This window comes from Sorex araneus, chromosome 5 (assembly GCF_027595985.1).
Source record: "Sorex araneus isolate mSorAra2 chromosome 5, mSorAra2.pri, whole genome shotgun sequence".
NCBI lineage: Eukaryota > Metazoa > Chordata > Mammalia > Eulipotyphla > Soricidae > Sorex > Sorex araneus.
Window position 1 is genome coordinate 14,238,757 of NC_073306.1, and position 18,874 is coordinate 14,257,630.

The 18,874-nt window shown below is 41.9% G+C and overlaps 1 protein-coding gene across 3 annotated transcripts in view; it reads right to left on the reverse strand.

Annotated features, from left to right (window-relative positions):
- PATJ (PATJ crumbs cell polarity complex component) overlaps window positions 1-18,874 on the reverse strand; it is a 370,230-nt gene that overhangs the window by 319,859 nt on the left and 31,497 nt on the right. For all 3 annotated transcript variants that reach the window (XM_055139113.1, XM_055139112.1, XM_055139111.1), the window contains exons 6-10: window positions 17,576-17,765; window positions 14,864-14,992; window positions 6,251-6,469; window positions 3,582-3,684; window positions 32-123 (exon numbers count right to left, since the gene is read on the reverse strand). In XM_055139113.1, coding sequence (XP_054995088.1) covers window positions 32-123; window positions 3,582-3,684; window positions 6,251-6,469; window positions 14,864-14,992; window positions 17,576-17,765 — 733 coding nt within the window. The remainder of the gene's footprint in view (window positions 1-31; window positions 124-3,581; window positions 3,685-6,250; window positions 6,470-14,863; window positions 14,993-17,575; window positions 17,766-18,874) is intronic.

Consider the following 18,874-nt stretch of genomic DNA (forward strand, 5'->3'; position numbering starts at 1 on the left):
TTCCATTCTAAAATAGAGGGTGGTTACTTACAGCAATTATCTTGTCATTTGTTTGAATTTGGCCATTGTAATATGCAGCACTGCCAGGTATTATACTTTTCACATAAATCCCTGAAGCTTCCCCTAAGGTGCACAGAACATAAGGAAAAAGAAAGAAAGCTCTAATTAGGCCTTGATTGCAAAATTCATATCAAGAGGTTAATCAGCTACAGCCTTGACAAATACTATTTCGAACATGAGCAGAGAAATTGATGGACTATTTCAAACTGTCACCATCACAAGCCACCTGAATTCCAAGTGATTTGACGGATGACTACTCTTCTGGAAAAAATAATCAGTGATGGAAACTTGATAAAAAGCATGGGTGCGGAAGGTGGAATCCAAAGAGCGGAGCTAAACCAGGCCCTTTTTCCTGGTCATCTCCCTTCTCACCGCTGACTTGGCGGAAGCTCTCATCATCTTTATCCAAACTATGACTAGACTCTTAGCAAGTCTTTCTGCTGTATTTAATTCACTGCTCATGTGAGGCACCCAAATACGTGAGTGGGTCTTGAAAAGCAAGCTAACTCAGCCACCTGAAATCACCTTTGTTTTTCAAATTAAAACATTTACACTGAAATGAACTTAAAAAGCACACTTTTTAAAATAATTACAATTCAGGGAAATAACCAAGGGAAAATACCGAGATGGGAAATTGAAAAAAAGAAACTGTAATTGCAGGATTCTACATTTCTATTTACTAATTTAAAAAAATGTAAGAATGGAGCTGGAGTGATAATTCAGCAGGTAGTGCATTTACCTTGCATGCAGCCAACCCAGGTTTGATCCCTGGCACTCTATTTGGTCCCCGTAGCACAGACAGGAGAGACCCCTGAGTTTAGAGCCAGAGGTAAGACCTCAGTACTGTCAAGTGTGACTCAGAAAACAAATCAAAAAGAAAAGTAAAATATCTCTGGTATAAAAAATAGCACTGGATTCCCAGTGCCTACACATGGAACACTAAATCCCATCAGTACCATTCACGATAACCATAATCTCCCCAGACATTTCACTTCACTTCGCTGTCATACTTTCAAAAAGACAAAGGTTAACACATGAGATTCTTTCTTTTCTTTTTTTTTCACTTTATTTTGTTTCGTTTTTGGACCACATCCAGCAGTGCTCAGTACTTACTCCTGGCTCTGTGCTTTTGGATCACTCTTGGAGGGCTCTGGGGCCCATATGAGATGCTGGGAATTGAACCCGGGCCGGTCGTACGCAAAGTAAACACCCTCCCTGCTGTACTATTGCTCCAGCTCTTGAGAGTCTTGCTCTTCCACCAAAGACCAATTTTATTTTTATTCCCTTATTTAATTTGATTTCTTTTATCCCAGTCAATCTTGTTTCTATCAAACCCTTTTCCACCCATGATTAGCACAAACATTTCTTTCTTTGTGAATTCTCTACTTCCCTCTGTCAAACTGAATCCACTGTATGAAAGATTGTTGCTTGTCTCTCTGCAAAATCGTTTCACTTATCCTTTGAAAATATGTAAAGAGGGGCCAGAGAGATTGCACAGCAGGTAAGGTTGTTGCCTTGCACACAAATGATTCAGGTTCAATCCTAACACCACATATAGTCCACTAAGTCCCCGAGCACAGAGCCAGGAGCAAGCCCTGAGCACTGCTGGGTGTTGCCCAAAAACAAAAACAACAACAACAAAAATGTGAGGAATTAAATGTTTGCCTCCTGGAATTATATTAAATTTTCTACCCTTTCCAGGAACAAAGAAAAAAATCTGTCAAAAGTCCAGTGGATAGAATAAAGTGAAAAACTCTTCAAAAAAGTATTACCAAAAAGCATAGCTACATTATTATTATTATTAATTTTGGGGCCACACCCAGCCAAGTTCAGGGCTTACCTCTGGCTCTGCACTCAAGAAATCACATGCGAGCGCCCGGGACTGAACATAGGTCATGCATATGCAAGGCAAGTGCCCTACCTGCTGCACTACCTTTCCAGTCTGCACATGTACTTTCTGTTCAAGTTTAGGGATTTACCACAGCCCGCTACTTGCTCCCCAAAACTTCTTTTGAATCTCAAGAAGTGAAATAATTTTTTATTCAGCAGCAGCAGCATCAAATTTTCTAGTCTGTTATTCATTTTCAGTTTGCTGTGCATATATATTATTAGGTTTACAAGAAGACCTTGAAAACTTAATATGATAAAAGTTCATAAGGCACAAAGTTAGGAACTTTGCCATAATTTCTCCAACCAGACAGCATACTAACAGCTACTCAATATAGCTTCTGCAACATTATTATACAATCCATACTTAGTTCTTTTGGAACTCATTTAAATTCTGAACCTAAAAAAGGTGACACTTAGAAAAACCTAAAGGGTGGAAAACAGTTATTTCATTAGGCTAAAATAGCACAAGGTGGTGGTCTGACATGAATTTCATTCAGGACTTTGAATATATTAGCACACTAAATCCTTCCACCTGCTCTAAGTATGCAAAATAATAATTTTTAATAAAAAAATTAACTCCTGAATCTTGTTACTTTTTAAACATCAGAAAATTACAGTAGTGAATTTCTGTGCTGCTAGCAAATATTTGTAAAAAGCATTTACGGTTCTTTAAGACTCTTCTAATAAAAATAGAGTCTTTTTGTGAGTTTACCAAGGCTTTGAAAGTAGCGAGGAGCATTATTCTGAGCACAAGAACCATGCCTGTATTCTTTCACTGTATTCCCTTTACATAAAAGTTGTCATTGAAGGGCACAGAGCGATACAGCAGGTAGGATATTTGCCTTGCATGCTGCCCACTGGATTCTATCTCCAGCATCCCATATGGTCCCCCCTCTAGGGGGCGCTCACACTCCCGCTTCGAAGCTGGCACGCGTGTTCTTTAGTTGTGCCCCGCAACCTGTAAACTAACTGGAGGAGGTGTGCACTCCTGCCCTTGGTGCTCGCATCTCTGCAGCCACAGTGCTCGCACACATGAATACTATGCAGCCAAAAACCATTTCCGGCGCTGAAAATCCATTTCCGGTGCAGCAGTGTCTGGCAACAATGCCACCAGGCATGCTGGAATGATGCTCAGCACAGGTGGAGGTGCTTGGAATGGAATTTATGAGCTCCTGTTTAAGCTCTGCAAGTCAAAGCTTGTGAGGCAGGAACTTTAGCCGAGGCCATTCCTGGTCTCCGTAAGCATAACATCTTTTTACCTTTTTTTGCAGTTTACAATATCAAATACATGTAGAAATTATTTTACTGTATCACACGTAGGACATCAGAGTAAGGAAACCACAAAATTCAAAATAGGTCTATTTTAGACATAGAAGAGATGCGATTTAGATATTATTCACTGAGTTGAAACAGTTAAAATTCCTTAGTCGATAACTATCAAGGCAGCTATAAAACTAGTGAGATAAGACAGTGGCTTTCTAAGCATTGAAAAGTAACTGGTTACTATTAAAGATTCATGGTTTTATTGTTCAATGTTTAAATTAAAATCTGCAGACATTTAATTTTCTGTCAAGAAACCTTAACTTCCTTTGCAATTATTTCCGAATATAAAGTAGAAACGACTCATTTACCTGTATGAGAGTTTCCAATATAGCCTACAATTCTAATTCCAAGACTTTGTCCATCCTTTTTAATGAGTTCAACATCATAAGTTTCAGAAAGAGTAAAATCATCCTAAAGAAAAAATAATTTTCGTTATATATCATGTTTCATTTCGTAACTGTGTATAGATAGCTATGTATGGTTGGAAATCAAGACGTTTTCTCAGCACCTGTAAAAATGCAGAATGTTAAGATGGTCCTGACTGTTGACCCTGGTACTATTCTGGTGTTTATGTTATGTGATGCGGCAAAAGGAACATGATCCAGGTGGTTCTGATCTCACCCTTCAAAGGCAGAGTTTTCTTCTGCTGTTGGCAGAATGGTAAGTGAAAAAGATTTGAAGCACACAACAGACCAGGTTTGTGGCTGGAAGGAGTGGGGCCAATGAGGGTGAATTAGAGCAGGCCTTTAGAAGCTGAAAGAAGTACTTAGCCGACAGCTGAAAAAAGAAGACACTCCAGTCTAAACTTCAACAGTGCTGGGAATTGTAGTCTGTCAACAATCTAAATGCACTTAGAAACAGACTAGCCTGGAAGCATACAGATACAGGCCCATTATGGGCTGCCATCTTGATTCTGCTTTTAAAAGTATCTAGAGTTCATGAGATAGTACAGTGGACAGGGCACTCGCCTTGCATATAGCCAACAGAAGGCACCACGTTTGGTCCCCTGAACACACTGCAGGCATGATCCCTGAGAACTACAAAGGATGGTGCAAAAAACAAAATAATCTGAGCATGGAGTCCAGTCGAGCCCACCCATACTTATAACCTAATTCTGTTCTGGGGAGGCGGGGAGAAAGAACTCTGGACTAACACGGGGTTTTGTTCAAGCTACTAAGTTGATGGCGATCTGTTATACAATGATAGAAAGTGAATATCGTCACATAAATATAAAACCTCTCAGGTTAAGTGTGTATCTGGAAGAATTACACATAAAGAAAATTATGGAGCAATAGCACAGCGGATAGGGCGTTTGGCTTGCACGAGGCTGAGCCAGGTTCGATTCCCAGCACCCCATATGGTCCCCTGAGCACCGCCAGGGGTAATTCCTGAGTGCATGAGCCAGGAGTAACCCCTGTGCATCGCCGTGTGTGACCCAAAAAGAAAGGTAGGTACAATGATTGTGAATAATGATTTGGACAAACCACACTGAACTAAAACTTATTTTCCTTACTTGTATTCTAATTTAAGATATTTTTGTAAAAGATAAGGGTGTCTAGAAATGTAGCGCCCTGCTTTCAATTCAGAACACTAACATTAGAGAGTACATGGATGACTTCTCATCATGCTGTAGCCACTGCCCCTCACTACAAAATAGAAGGTTCCAGAGTCCTGGGATAACGGATAGAAAAGAAAATGGTTGTACAACAGTTTTAGAGAAGAAAACAAAAATGATTCTGATATTTCAGAAGAAAACATCCACTCAGTCTAGGACCATATCACCCCGACCTCGCCCTATCTCCTCTGATCTCGGAAGCTAAGCGGGGTTGGTTAGTACTTGGATGGGAGAAAACACCCACTCGTAGGGATCTGAGCAGGGAAAAGCAAACAAATTCTAGAAGATACTGAACAGCCCTACAGATTCAGATGAAGAGGAACAGTAGTGTTTACCCAACTCACAATAACTTCTCTTTTCTTTTTTCTTCCTTCTGACCCCTCCTTTGGAAAAGTATTTCCTCTTATCTCTTGAATCCAGAGCCCTTGAGAAAGTTGAAAAGCATATGAAATGGACCACAGCGGGGATGGATTCAAAAAGCAGCACTGGAAAGTTACTCTGTCTCTGTCCTTGTCTGAGTTCTTTGGGTGTCTTCTACTCATTTACTAACATCTTATCTCGACAGAGAGAAGTCCTATCCTGCATAATTACAGAGAATTCCAACAAATTGGATAATAGTAGGTGTTTGACAATGATTGTACTGCAGCACTGTTGTTCTGTTGTTCATCGATTTGCTTGAATGGGCATCAGTAACGTCTCCATTGTGAGACTTGTTACTGTTTTCAGCATATCAAATACACCACGGGGAGCTTGCTAGGTTCTGCCGTGTGGGCGGGATACTCTTGGTAGCTTGCTGGGCTCTCTGAGAGGGACGGAGGAATTGAACCCGGGTTGGCCGTGTGCAAGGCAAATGCCCTACCGGCTATGCTATCATTCCAGGTTATCCAATGATAACCGGGGATGATCTTAATGATTGTTATCAATAATAGTCATGGTCTCTATTCTATTTGGCCACTTTATTCTAAATCACTGGCAAGTCTCTCAAACATGGGCGATATTTGCTGTCTCCCCTCCCGCCTGGACTTCTCCTCACCAGCTGGTGGACTAGAAATGGTCAGTAGTAGCCTTCTCCACATTAGAGATGAGTAGCTGAGACACAAGGACTGACCCAGGGTTTAGCGTCAATCCAAAAGAAAGAAAAATGGGTCTCCTTGTTCTAAAGGGAAACTCCTCACGTCCCTCATGGGACCGAGTGATCGATGCCACAAATCTTTTAAGTGACTCAGTCCACCAAGTTCAACCCAAGTTGTTCCATGGAAGAAGACCCATTCTCACTTTGTCAGAACAAGAGTCTGGGGTATTTCTGTGCATGGTGCCACACCAGGCTTTGATTTAAAATAAAAGGATGGTTCTCATACTCACGAAACTAGAGCTTCTGTGGGCTGCATTCTGCTGAGCAACAGGAAAGGATGTTGGGGTCGGAGGAGTTACAGAAATTTCACCCATGGGGTTTCTGGCCACGAGCATCCTGACTGAATTCCCACAGTTCCTCAGCACTTGGGCGACTTGCTCACTGGTCATTCCCTGCACATTTGTGGAACCGATCTTCAAGATGTGGTCTCCTGTCTGGAGCCGGCCATCCTTTGATTCAAGAAAACAAACAAACAAACAAAATCATTGGGATAAACCAACATCTAATTTCACAAGGTAACAAACAGTTTAGACTCAGACTTGCAGTTCTGGAAAAGTGGCGATCCAAAGGGCCATCTAAAAGTGGGGAGCAGGGCTGGAGAGGCAGCACAGGGACTGAAGCCGCAACACAAAGACAACCCTGGCTCAATCCCTACCACCACATACGGTCTTGGAGCACTGAGCCAGCAATGGCTCCTGAGCACTGCCACCTAGATGTCTCCTCACCAGCTGCTGGGGCCCTCCAAGAAAAAAAAAATCAATAATAAAACAAAAATAGGAAGGAAACACAGCTGATTGTATAAGGTACAGCATGCCACCCATGGGTCCACAAGAGGACAAGCAAAAAATAAATAAGAGTGGAGGAAAGATGAGGGAACGGATGGGGTGAGCACTGCAGTGTGTGTGCTGGGTCTATGGGAAGAAAGGACGTCCATGGGGGAGACAGAGCACGGGAGTGACATTATCTGACTATCTTCGTGCAATATCATGCCGGCTTCTGCAGTGAACACACATTACAGGACACTGAACACTACCAGGTACGGCCCCAAAACTTAAAAAACAAAACAAAACAGCAAAACAAGAATATCTTATCAAAATGTTTATCCTTTACATTCTATTCTCATTTGTAAAATTATTTCATTAATTTTTTTTATTGAGTCACCATGAGATACACACTTACGTGGCCTGCTGTTCATGATCTGGTTTCAGTCATACGATGTTCCAACACCCATCCCTCCACCAGTGTATTTTTCCCACCACCAATGACCCCAGTTTCCCTCCCGTCACTCCCCCTTCCCCTACCTTCTCTACCCCCACCCCCAGCCTGCCTCTATAACAGGCATTTTTCTTCCTCACCCCCCCTCACTCTCGCTCTCTCAGTCTCACTCTCTCTCTCTCTCTCTCTCTCTCTCTCTCTCTCTCCTTTTGAGCATTATGGTTTGCAATACATATACTGAGAAGTTATCATGCTTGATATCATGTTGGAAATGATCACTATGGATAAGAACTGCACGCTGAAGATAGGTAAAGAAACAAACATGATAACATCTCATTTGCTAAATTTTTGAAACAGCACACTCAGCTGCACTTTTCACTAAATTTGTATCGGCAGATTTCTGAATTCTGTTCAGTTTAAATATACTTTTCACATATCATCTCACTCAGAGAATGACTTTTTTTTTTTTTTTTTTTTTTGCTTTTTGGGTCACACCTGGCATTGCTCTTGACTCATGCACTCAGGAATTTCTCCTGGTGGTGCTCAGGGTACCATATGGGATGCTGGGGATCAAACCAAGGTTGGCTGTGTGCAAGGCAAACGCCCTATCCGCTGTGCTATCACTCCAGCCCCGAGAATGACTATTTTAAAATGAGAAAAACTGATTCCAAAAAGCTGCCTGGCTTGACCAGTATCACAAACCTATTAAGTAACTTAGTCCACCAAGGTCAACCCAAGTTGTCCCACTAAAGGCCTGTTCTCACTTAGTCTACTGGAAGATAGATAATGTGACTGTCGCCCGAGTAACCTTAGTAGATGGTAACTCTACCCCTTTCCTGTTCTCAGGTTTAAAAGACTGAAAACGAAAGCTGGAGAGACACAATGTCGGCATGCAGGAGGTCTAGGTATGATCCCCAGAAGCACATGGTCCCCCAAGCACCGCCAGGAGTGACTCTTGAGCACTGAACCAGGAGTAATCCATGAGCATCAGCAGGTATGGCCCCGGAAACCCACAAGCACCATGGGGGTGGCCCGGGTATCTCTGGTAACCCAGAGTCCCAGAAACACCACATACTTGGGCCTCGCATAGAACTTCCGGGCCTTGATGGCTGAGTTAGTTCCCTGGCAGTGGCCCTAGGGACTCCTGACTACCAGCTGGTATAGAGTCAAGGAGAAAATTATTATGGAAAAAGAAATAAAACACTGCTGGATTTCTACTTTAAAGCAAGAAAAAGTTAATGTTATATTTTTATCAGTACTAGAAACTTGAAATAAGCAATGACTTAAGAGGAAATTGGGGACAAGTATGGAGCTCAAGCCTCACGTGTAAGAGGTCCCAAGTTTAATGCATGTGTGTGTGTGCACATGTGTGTGCGCATGTGCATGTGTGTGCATGTGCATGTGTGTGCGTGTGTGTGTGTGTGTGTGAAGAGAGAAAGAGCAACTCAGCAGTCATGATGAAAATAAGGGTCTGTGAAACAATCCTTTCTCGAACAGAATTATGCCCTGAACAGATACTAAAAATAAAGACTCCATTTTTTCATACTTGGCTTGGCCAAAGACGGGCATTTCACCCTAAGTTCATATTTTGTCACTTAGGAGGCACCACATTTTTCCAATTTTATCTCAACTCAATTTAAAATGATGTGGATAATTTGCATCTGTCACTGAAAGTTAAACATTTTCTTCCTCCAAAAAACAGGTGTTCTGTAGAATTCATAAGAGCAAAAACAAGTCATTAGCCAGGTTGACAGGAAAGTCACCAAGTGACAGTCACCTTGCTGAAGTCCAGTGGCCCCAGACAAACACCTCATTCTACTGATATTTTCTATTCAATATTCTCCCTCCACACCCTGCCTCCTGAGGAAGGGAGCTGGAGACGCGATGTCCTTTTTGTTCTTTAACAGAAATCATAAATCAACAATAGCCAATAAATAGCTATGCCGAAATTCAAAGACACCATGTGCTAATCGAATACTGAAATACTAAAGCTTAATCAGCCAAAGGGGGGAAATGATGCACATGGGAAAAGGCAGAGTGGGAGCCTGCAAAATTAAAACAGGTGCCGTAACAAGTGCCTCATTATTACAGTGAGCCGCTAACAAGCATCATTATTTTTGTTGTTTTGGGGGCAATGCCCAGTGGTGCTCAGGGCTTACTCCTGGCGCTTTACTCTCAAGAACCACTCCTAATGGGCTTCAAGGCAACAATCATAGGGGGTGCCGGGTGCCGGTGATCAAACCCTGGTCAGCCTTGCACAATGCAAACACCCTGCCGGCTGTGCCATCTTTCTGGCTCCACAAGCATCATTTTTATAATTTTTATAATTTTTTTTTAATTAGGGGTGGTCGGTGCCATCTTGCCACATTCAACAGAGAACAAGCCGGGCGTTCTGGTGAGCAACACAGCGGGAGAATGCTCCAGACCCAAGACCGGGCCAGCAGCCACCACACCTTCTCCAGATGGAGCCCCGGCAACACTGAGCAGCAACTAACACGGCTCCGGGATGCGGGACTGGGACAACTCCGAACCAAGTGGCCGCTAATGAGGCCGCGCAACCTTTTCTAAAAACTGAAAACATACAATCTTTTAATGGAAAACTAATTATCAAATGCTTCCTTGGTAGTAGAGCTGTCTTTCTTGGAGGGAAACTCCAACAACAATAGTGAGTTTTGTGTTGAAATATGGAACTTAATCAAGGTAAAGAGAAAATGAAGTAAAATTCAACAGTTATACTGTTGGGGGTGGGGAGGCGGGGGCGGGGGGTATACTGGGGTTTTTGGTGGTGGAATATGGGCACTGGTGAAGGGATGGTGTTTGAATATTGCATAACTGAGACATAAACCTGAGAACTTTGTAACTTTCCACATGGTGATTCAATAAAAAATTTTTTTAAAAAATTAGGCGTGGCTTGAAGTCACACTGTGGGGTTCAAGGTTTCTCCTAATTTTGCACTCTGTGGGTACTTCTAGTTTGGTACTCAGGGATTACTCCTGAGGGGTACTCAGGGGACCATATGTGGTACCAGAAGCAGAACTGGGGTGTCAGCCACATGCAAGGTAAGTGCTTTATCCTCTGTACTATCTTTTTGGCCCTAGAATTAGAAAACAAAACAAAAACAAAAGCTAGGGCCAAAGAGATCATTCAAAAGCCTGGAATACTTGATTTATATGCAAAAGACCAAAGTTTGGTCCCCAGAATTCCAAGGCACCTCACCACACCAGGTATGACTCAAAAATTTTTTAAAAATTTGAAAAAAGAAAAAAATATTTTAACAAGTTCTTGGCTAAGTGTATAAAATATAATCTTCTTTTATAGGTATTCTACATATATATATATTACTTTGCATGCTAAATTCTCTGATAGCTGTTGTCAATGAAAATTTAAATTAAAAATATTTGAAAATCTAAAGAAATTCAGTATGCAGGACTAGAGACGGTATAATGGGTGAGATGCACAGAGCCAGGATTAAGACCTGACCAACACCAGGGATGACCCCACCCCAAAATAAAACAGCAACAATAACAGAAAAGAAATTCAGGTTATGAGCTACAAAAGAAATGAAGCTATCTAATTTATTTATGGCTGTGCTCAGGACTAATTCCTGGCTCTTTGCTCAGGAATCACTACTGGCAGGGCTCAGAGTACCACATAGGGTGCTGGGGATCAAACCTGGCTTGCTTTATGCGAGGCAAGAGTTCTATCTGCTGTGCTATCTCTCCAGATCCTCAGATGTATTTCTTTGAATACTAAAAAAATGGCATAAAATATTTCCATAATCCAGAAAAAAATGACCACTCCTTTGGTTCCAGGCTGGTTCTATAATCAATCATTAATCAAAAGCCAACATAGGGGGCTGGAGTGATAGCAGAGTGGGTAGGGCATTTGCCTTGCATGCAGCTGACAAGGGTTCAATTCCCAGCATCCCATTCGGTCCCTGAGCACCGCCAGGAGTAATTCCTGAGTGCATGAGCCAGGAGTAACCCCTGTGCAATGCTGAGTGTGACCCAAAAAAAGCAAAAAAAAAGCCAACATGATATTGACAGCAAAAGATACTATCAAATGAACACTATTTTCTTTGAGGAATTGAAAGAAAATACGATGGAGGCCAGAGAGATAGCTCAGTGGGCTTTGCATGCGGAAAGCCTGATTTGATCCCTAGCACCACATGTGGTCCCATGAGTACAGAGCCAGAGAAGACCCCTAAGCACAAGGCTGGGAATGGCTGTTGGGCACTTCCAGATGTGGGGGAAAAGACAGTATAACAGACGAGGGTATTCGGGGTACCGCCTATAGAGTCACCTCTTGAATTACGGCACATCATTGAAGCAAAGGAACACACAAGGTCGGACCTGAGGAAGGGGACCAGTAAGTCACCATCAGCAGGGTGATGGTTTCTCTGCCATTCCCTGCTTCTGCCCTATTTCCAGCCTCCCTCCTCCCTCTGGGAAAGACTCCATAACTCTGTTGCTCCCAAGCTGGCCTGACTCTGGAACTGGAGCCTCCCCTGGACAGGTGGACATCAGAGAAAGGAACAGATTTTGATTGAATCTGGATAAATGAATCTCAGGAAGGAGACCAAGATTTCAGAGTCAAACATAAGTACATCACCAACTGTCATTTCCTAGCTGTAGAACCCCGGGCTATTTCTTAAATGTTCGCATGTTCATAATCTGAAACAAAATTTACAACTGGTAAAAGGATTACCCACTAACAATGTGTTGCTGTAGATCACTATGTTTAGTGTGAACATTTGCTTCTCCAAAATGACTAGCAGGTAGTCCCCTCCCCGAGTCGTGATGACCTGAAATTGTGACAATCCCTTCCCGTAAAAGAGTAAAAACTCAGACCCAGGCTTTTCCCAACAGAGCCGCAAAGGGATTTATCTGAAACTACGCACTGTATTCTCTTTGTGAAAATTCTTAATGCACATTAGGATATTAAAAGCTCAGAAAACTCTTACAGTAAAGGAACCTATTTGATTTCTTTTAACTTGGTGTTTTCTAAATTTATTTGATTACTCCTTTTGTTTTTTACAATAACTACTCCACTTTGCATCTTGAAAAATGCTACTCCAGCAAATAAGTTTATTGAAATTGCTAAGGGGTTGGGAAGGTTTTAGAAAAAGAGATCAAAATACGGCACAATAGCTCATTCCTTCAGAAACATTTTCAAAAAAAAAATGCTACCTATAAAAATATACTCCTGTGCCACAGATGTCGGTTTTGTTTTGATTCTATTTAATTTAATTTTTTTTTGTAGTACTCTGGCTCTATTCCTAGCTCTGTGCTCAAAAATGACCCCTGGCAGAACTGGGGACCCATATACAATGGGGTTGGTCACATGCAAGGCAAGAGCCTTAACCTCCGGACTCTCTCTCTCTGGAGCCCTGTCACTACCTTGACTGTTGTGACACATAATCTAATGGTTAAACTGTCACTTTGGGGCCGGAGTGATAGGACAGTGGGGAGGGCTTTTGCCTTGCACGCAGACGACCCGAGTTCAATCCCTGGCATCCCATATGATCCCCCGAGCACCACTGGGAGCAATTCCTGAGTGTAGAGCCAGGAGTAACCCCTGAGCATCGTTGGGTATGACCCAAAAAAGCAAAACAAACAAACAAATAAATAAAAACAAACTGTTACTTGGTAGGCTATGGTGCCAGTGACGCTGTCAAATAGCTTAGATTTTATATTATTAAGGTATTTTGTAAATGGGATCAATAACTATGCCAGCAGGCTTTAAGTATTTATTTCCTCTGACAGCATGAATGTGCCCCACCCAATCATTGAAAGACACTAAGGGCAAAAACCAGTTAGTTGGAGAAGTGATTCCACTATATCACTGTACAGACTATAGCAGAAATCCTGCAATCTGCCCCCTACGCAAAGAACAGCCAGTAACATTAGCTCCTATCTGAGTTTTCAGCCCGCTTGTTCTGCCCTACCAATTCTAGAATGACAGTAAACATATTTCAAAATGGATTCAATTATATATATATTATACATGCATAAGTTATTATTTGTCAGTTATTCTTCAAATTTTACCTGGGAACTCAAAGAGCTTTACTTTACATAGTTCTCTTAATCTCAACTGAATTAGAAATTAGCAGGAAAAAATTTTAAATATTTTAATATATTAATACTTGCAATATATTCATGTGCACAAATATTTTTATACATTGCTTATATTTATTCTTAAAGGGTTATATTTTCTAAAACAAAAAATAGCGAGAAGAGTGGTATTTAAAATATTTCTGCAAATCTTTAATGTTTGTCTAAAAAGAAGACAGTTGGATTTTCAAATCTACTTCAACATTCAATATGTTGTGAAATGTTGTTTTGGTTGAGTATATAAAGAAAATCTGGCCTCAATCAGATATATAGTTGGAAAATGGAAGAGTATTTTAACAGCCCTTTCAGCCCATTTTTATTTATTAACAGATCAAAACTTGACAAGTGGTGGTTCCTTTAAGAATCAGCTGTAATGCGAATTAAAACTATATTAATAAACTTGCAAATAGTATTTCATAAATATTTCAACCCTGAATCTTGAAAGGTTCTTTAAATTATATGTCATATTAAGCATTAGTCTTCAGAAAATCCTGAAAGTCAGGAACCAATGCTTAATATGACATATGCAATCCTGAAATAAAACTTAATCACTGTGTCTTCCAATGTTAACATATAAGTGCTTGAAAGATACAATGAGAGGAAATAAAAACCTTCAAAATAGAAATACTAATTAATGAATCTTTTCAATTAAAAAATGTTGACCTTGGAATTGGAGCCATCGTACAGCAGGTGGGGCGTCTGCCTTGCACGCTGCTGACTGAGGTTTGATCCCCAGCACCGTATATGGTCCCCCAACTTGTTGGAAGTGATCCTTGAGCAAAGAGTCAGGAGTGATCTCTGAGCACTGCTGGGTGTGACCCAAAAACAAACAACAATCACAAATATCTATTTATATATTTGTTTTAATATATCATATGATATGTATTTATATATTGTATAAACATCTGGTGGAATTAACAAAAAACAGTCACTCACAGTGGCTTCTCCCCTCCCCACCAGGATGCTGACTTAAGAACTCTTAAAAAATCAAGCAGAGTGAAGGTATTTTGTCAAGACTTTACGAGGGACAAGACATTTTTAGCTCTCTTTAAATTCTAGTTAGGGTATGTATGTACACAAGTCTCAACCTTTAGCAACATGTTAGTGATCTCTTAAAGAAGGGCTTAATGCAACAGTGCAATGCAATGCTCAGTGAAATGCAACACTCTTCACACTCTTTCCTCTAAGGAAACTTTTTTGTAGCATTTTTAAGCAGTTTTTCATAACAAACAATACAAAATATATTATTTTGGTCCTGCTTTGGGGCAGGGGTTGGGGTTCTTCAGGATGGAAACATCGGAACTATGGTGCTGGGAAGGTGTAACGGTGGTGGGATTTGTGTTTGAATATTAAATGTAATCAAATATCATGAACTACTTTATAAAATTTAAAAAAATTAATTCTAGTTATGGAATGATATATATCCTAGAACCCATGGTATGAAATTACATTTCAAGGCCTATCATTTCAATTGCACAAAATCAAAATGAAAATGAAATACAAGGTCAAACTTACTCGGTCTGCTAGTCCTCCAGGCACGATCGTCCTCACAACCACACCAGTTGACTTCCCCCCAACTATTCCAAAACCTAATCCGGAGCCGTCATTAACAAGCTCAACATCTTCAATATGGCCCCAGTGAACCTATAAATTTGCGACAAGAGCCAAGGGTTAGTAGAACACAGACATTCTCAGCACCACATTGGTATTGCTAAAACGACACAGTACAAAGGGAACAGTCACACTATTCATTGAGATACTTTCTGAAGGTGAAGAGAACTATAAAGATGATTGTGTGGCCCCTGTCTTCAAGGACATTATAAAGCAGTCAGGAGAAAAATGACAACAGAAATAACGAAATACCAGAAAGAATCATGACAGACTACAAACCCGAAGCTTTCTGGGACAAATCCATGCCCAACCGCTAGCTCCGTGCACGGGACATGGTGGCAACCAATGGAAGAGAGATCCACAGAATATTATAAAGCCAAGAAAAAGGAACATAGACAAAAAGTCAAGCCCAATGAAGAATCATGGAAAGCTCCAAGGACAAGGTGGCATTTTAGTTGCACTACAGAGAATAAAGACCATCATGTGAGTGCTGGAGAGAGGACAGGGTGCTCTTAAGATGCTTGCCTTGCAGGGCCAGATAAATAGTACAGCAGGTAAGGCACTTGCCTTGCATATGGACAACTGGGTTCGATCCTTGGTATCCCTTATGATCCCCCGGGCACCTCGAGTGATTCCTGAGCACAGAGCCAGGAGTAACTCCTAAGCAATTCCTGGTGTGGCCCAAATTTCCCCTAGCTGTCCTCCCGCCCCCCCCCCGCAAAAGACACATGTCTTGCAAGTGGTCGACTCTCCTGAGCCCCATCAGAAATGACCCCTGAGCCAGGAGTAAGCCCTGAGCCCAGCCTAGTGTAACCCCAAAACAAGACAAAATGAAAGAGAAACATGTGAAAAGGAGAAGATAAGATGATGAGAGCAAAAGCTGGGGAGGATGACAAAATGGGTTCAAGAAATAGTCACTATAACTGGATGAGTGGGAATAGCTGAAGGTCTTAGAACAGGAATATAACAAGAGGGCAGTGATTAAGTGATTTAGGAAGAGTAATTCAGCAGAATGTCAAGGATGAGAGGTCTGGGAAGATACTACAGCAGGTTGGGCACCCGCCTTGCGTGCTGCTAGCGGGGGTTTATTCCAGGCACCACATATGGTTCCCTGAGCCCTGCCAGGAATGATCCCTGAGTACAAACCAGGAGTAAGCTCTAAGCATCACTGGATGTGGCTCCAAAACCAACGCCCCCCCCCCAAAAAAAAAAAGAATGTGAGGTACTTAAATGATGAGGGCAGAAAATATGGAGATTAATTTAGGAGTCTCTTAGCAGAGGAAATGATCGGCCTGAAAAACGACAAGTGTCAGGCATAGGATTAAACATGTGTTTCTTCTCTAACTGGCTGTCTTCCATCCAAAATGTGCAGCTCATTCACACAACCCAACTGAAGCACATAATTCCTTTCTCAAGATCATTAGGGCCAACTTAGCTTTCCTCTTAATACACTGGTGAGCCACAATGCAGTATCCAAATATCCTATGTTAAATGTCAGGACATCTCGTAAATTCATGTCTGCAACAATATCTAGTTACCAGGTTTGCTGAGTGGAGCCTGAATGAGCACAGTGGGTGATGCTCAGTGTATGCTCTGTACCAGCGCTAAGCTTTGCTCCTTACTGGCCTTCCCACTAGCCCACACAGCAACTCTGTGCAGCCAGTGGTGTTATTAGCCACAGATAACAGGGGAAGAAACTGAGTTCTGGAAAGGTCAAAGAACCTGCCCCGTGATAGGGACAGAGCTAGGAAACCCGTGACCTGGTCTTGAACCCACCTGTGCTTGACTCCAGAGCCTGTGGCCTGCCCCCTTGGGCGAAGGCACTTCCCACTGTGAGCACTGTGTTTATTATGTAAATTGCGCTGTATAAGTCTCACTGCTTGCAATAGGGAAAATGTCTGTACATTAATTTGTGCTGTGACCTTGCACTGTTCTCGGTCAATCTTTTTTTCTTTTGTCTCAATGAATAAAAATTTAATAAATCAGGTAGCACTTAGTATGATAAGAAAATAAGATTTATTAGCTTGCATTCTGAAGATGTGGGCCAAAGCCCATCAAATGTTACATAACAAATTTTACAGCTTACCAAAAAGAGGCATGTATTTTTAAAAATTATTTGGGAAACATCTCTCTATTTTAAAAACCGGCAGTTTCGCAGTATCAATAATTCATCCATAAACACCTAATATGATTTTTAAAATGACACTTTAGAAATAAATAACCAAATCTTGCTTAAAATATTCAACAGTAAATGAAATATTCAACAGTAAATCTCTAATAAAAACCTCTCACCTTAATTAATGAACTGGCTCTATAAGGAACTCCAGATTCTTCCCATCACCAAATAAATTACATGTACTGCTTCACTTTGTCCCTCTATTTTAAATAACAATCCTAAATAAGGAGACCCAGAAGGCATTGAGAAGGCCAAGGAGAAGGGGATGTGGAGGGAAACAATCGTCTATACAATAATTTGTTCAATATTTTAATGCTCCATTTGGAGATACGACCATCTTTCTGGTACTGGGAGAAGTAAAATGATACCCTCTAAATGTTTTCCGCTTCTGAAACATCAATGACGAGACACAAGAGTATTTCCCCAAATTTGCAACTCACCGTTTCAGGCAGACGCACGTCAGGGGTGGTGGAAGCTGTCGTCACGTGAGCGCCTTCTCGGGCTACAACGAGGCGCAAAGACCCAGTGGTTTGTTGCAGCAACGCAATCGCCTGCTGATGGGAAACGTGCTGATCCAGGGGCGTGTGATTAATAGCCAGGATCTGGTCATTTTCCTTTAACCTTTGATCCCTGCATCAAATAAGAAAAAAAGAAATCAGAGCTGAAGCCACAGTACAGCGGTGAGGGCGTTTGCCTTGCAGACGGCGGACCTGGGTTTGATTCCCAGCATCCCGTATGGTCCCCCGAGCACTGCCAGGAGTGATTCCTGAGTGCAGAGTCTGGAGTAACCCCTGTGCATCGCCGGGTGTGACCCAACCCCCCCCCCAAAAAAAAAAAACAGAAAAAAGAAGAAAGAAATGGTTTTTAGAGATATCATTGTCTGGTTTTTGTTTTGATTTATGGGCCATACCTGGAGGTGTCCAGGGTTTACTCCTGTCTTTGCACTCAGGGGTCACTCCTGGTGGTGTTCAGGATACCACATGGGGTGCCAAGGACTGAACCCTGAGTTGGCTGCATGCAAAGCAAGCGCTATCCGTTGCGCTATCTCTCTAGCCCCCAACTCTACGACTTTCAAAAATCTATTGTTCAAGTTAAGCTGCTTATTTCTTCAGATACTAGATCGCTCAGTATCTATTCCAGATGTTATATAACAGAGCTCTTCAAAGTGCTTCTAAAGTACTGATTAGCTAATTAACAAAATGATAGTGCAGCCCTCAACACATACTGTTGAGGTCATTTGGCTAGAAAGATAAGCAGATACTATGTACAGGACCCCATTACCAAGGTTTTGCAAGCTGGCACCATCCCCATTCCTGTAGGAGCCAGGGGCTCCTGAGCCCCTTCCCCTGACTTCAGCCGACACCACACTGGGGCAACTACAGACTCACATCCACACCTAACCTCTACTCTAGCACATTCACCCTGTCCTCTTGTGCTTCGTTTCTGCAACTTTTGTCAACGCAGACTAAATCCTTCTTCTCTAGCCCCGCCCCCCTCCTTTAAACTCCAGAGAAGAGGGTGAAGAGACAGTCCAACAAGAAAGGCATTGCCATCCCCAATTCCCGGGCATCATAGATGGCCCCCTGAGCAAAGAGTCAGGGGTAAGCCTGAGCACAGTCAGGTATGGCCCCAAACACACCCCACCCCCAAAAAATAATAAAATAAAACCCAGCGATTAAAACCCAGAGATTACTTCCAACTCCATCTCTGCCTCAATTGTTATTCTCCCAACTGCTATC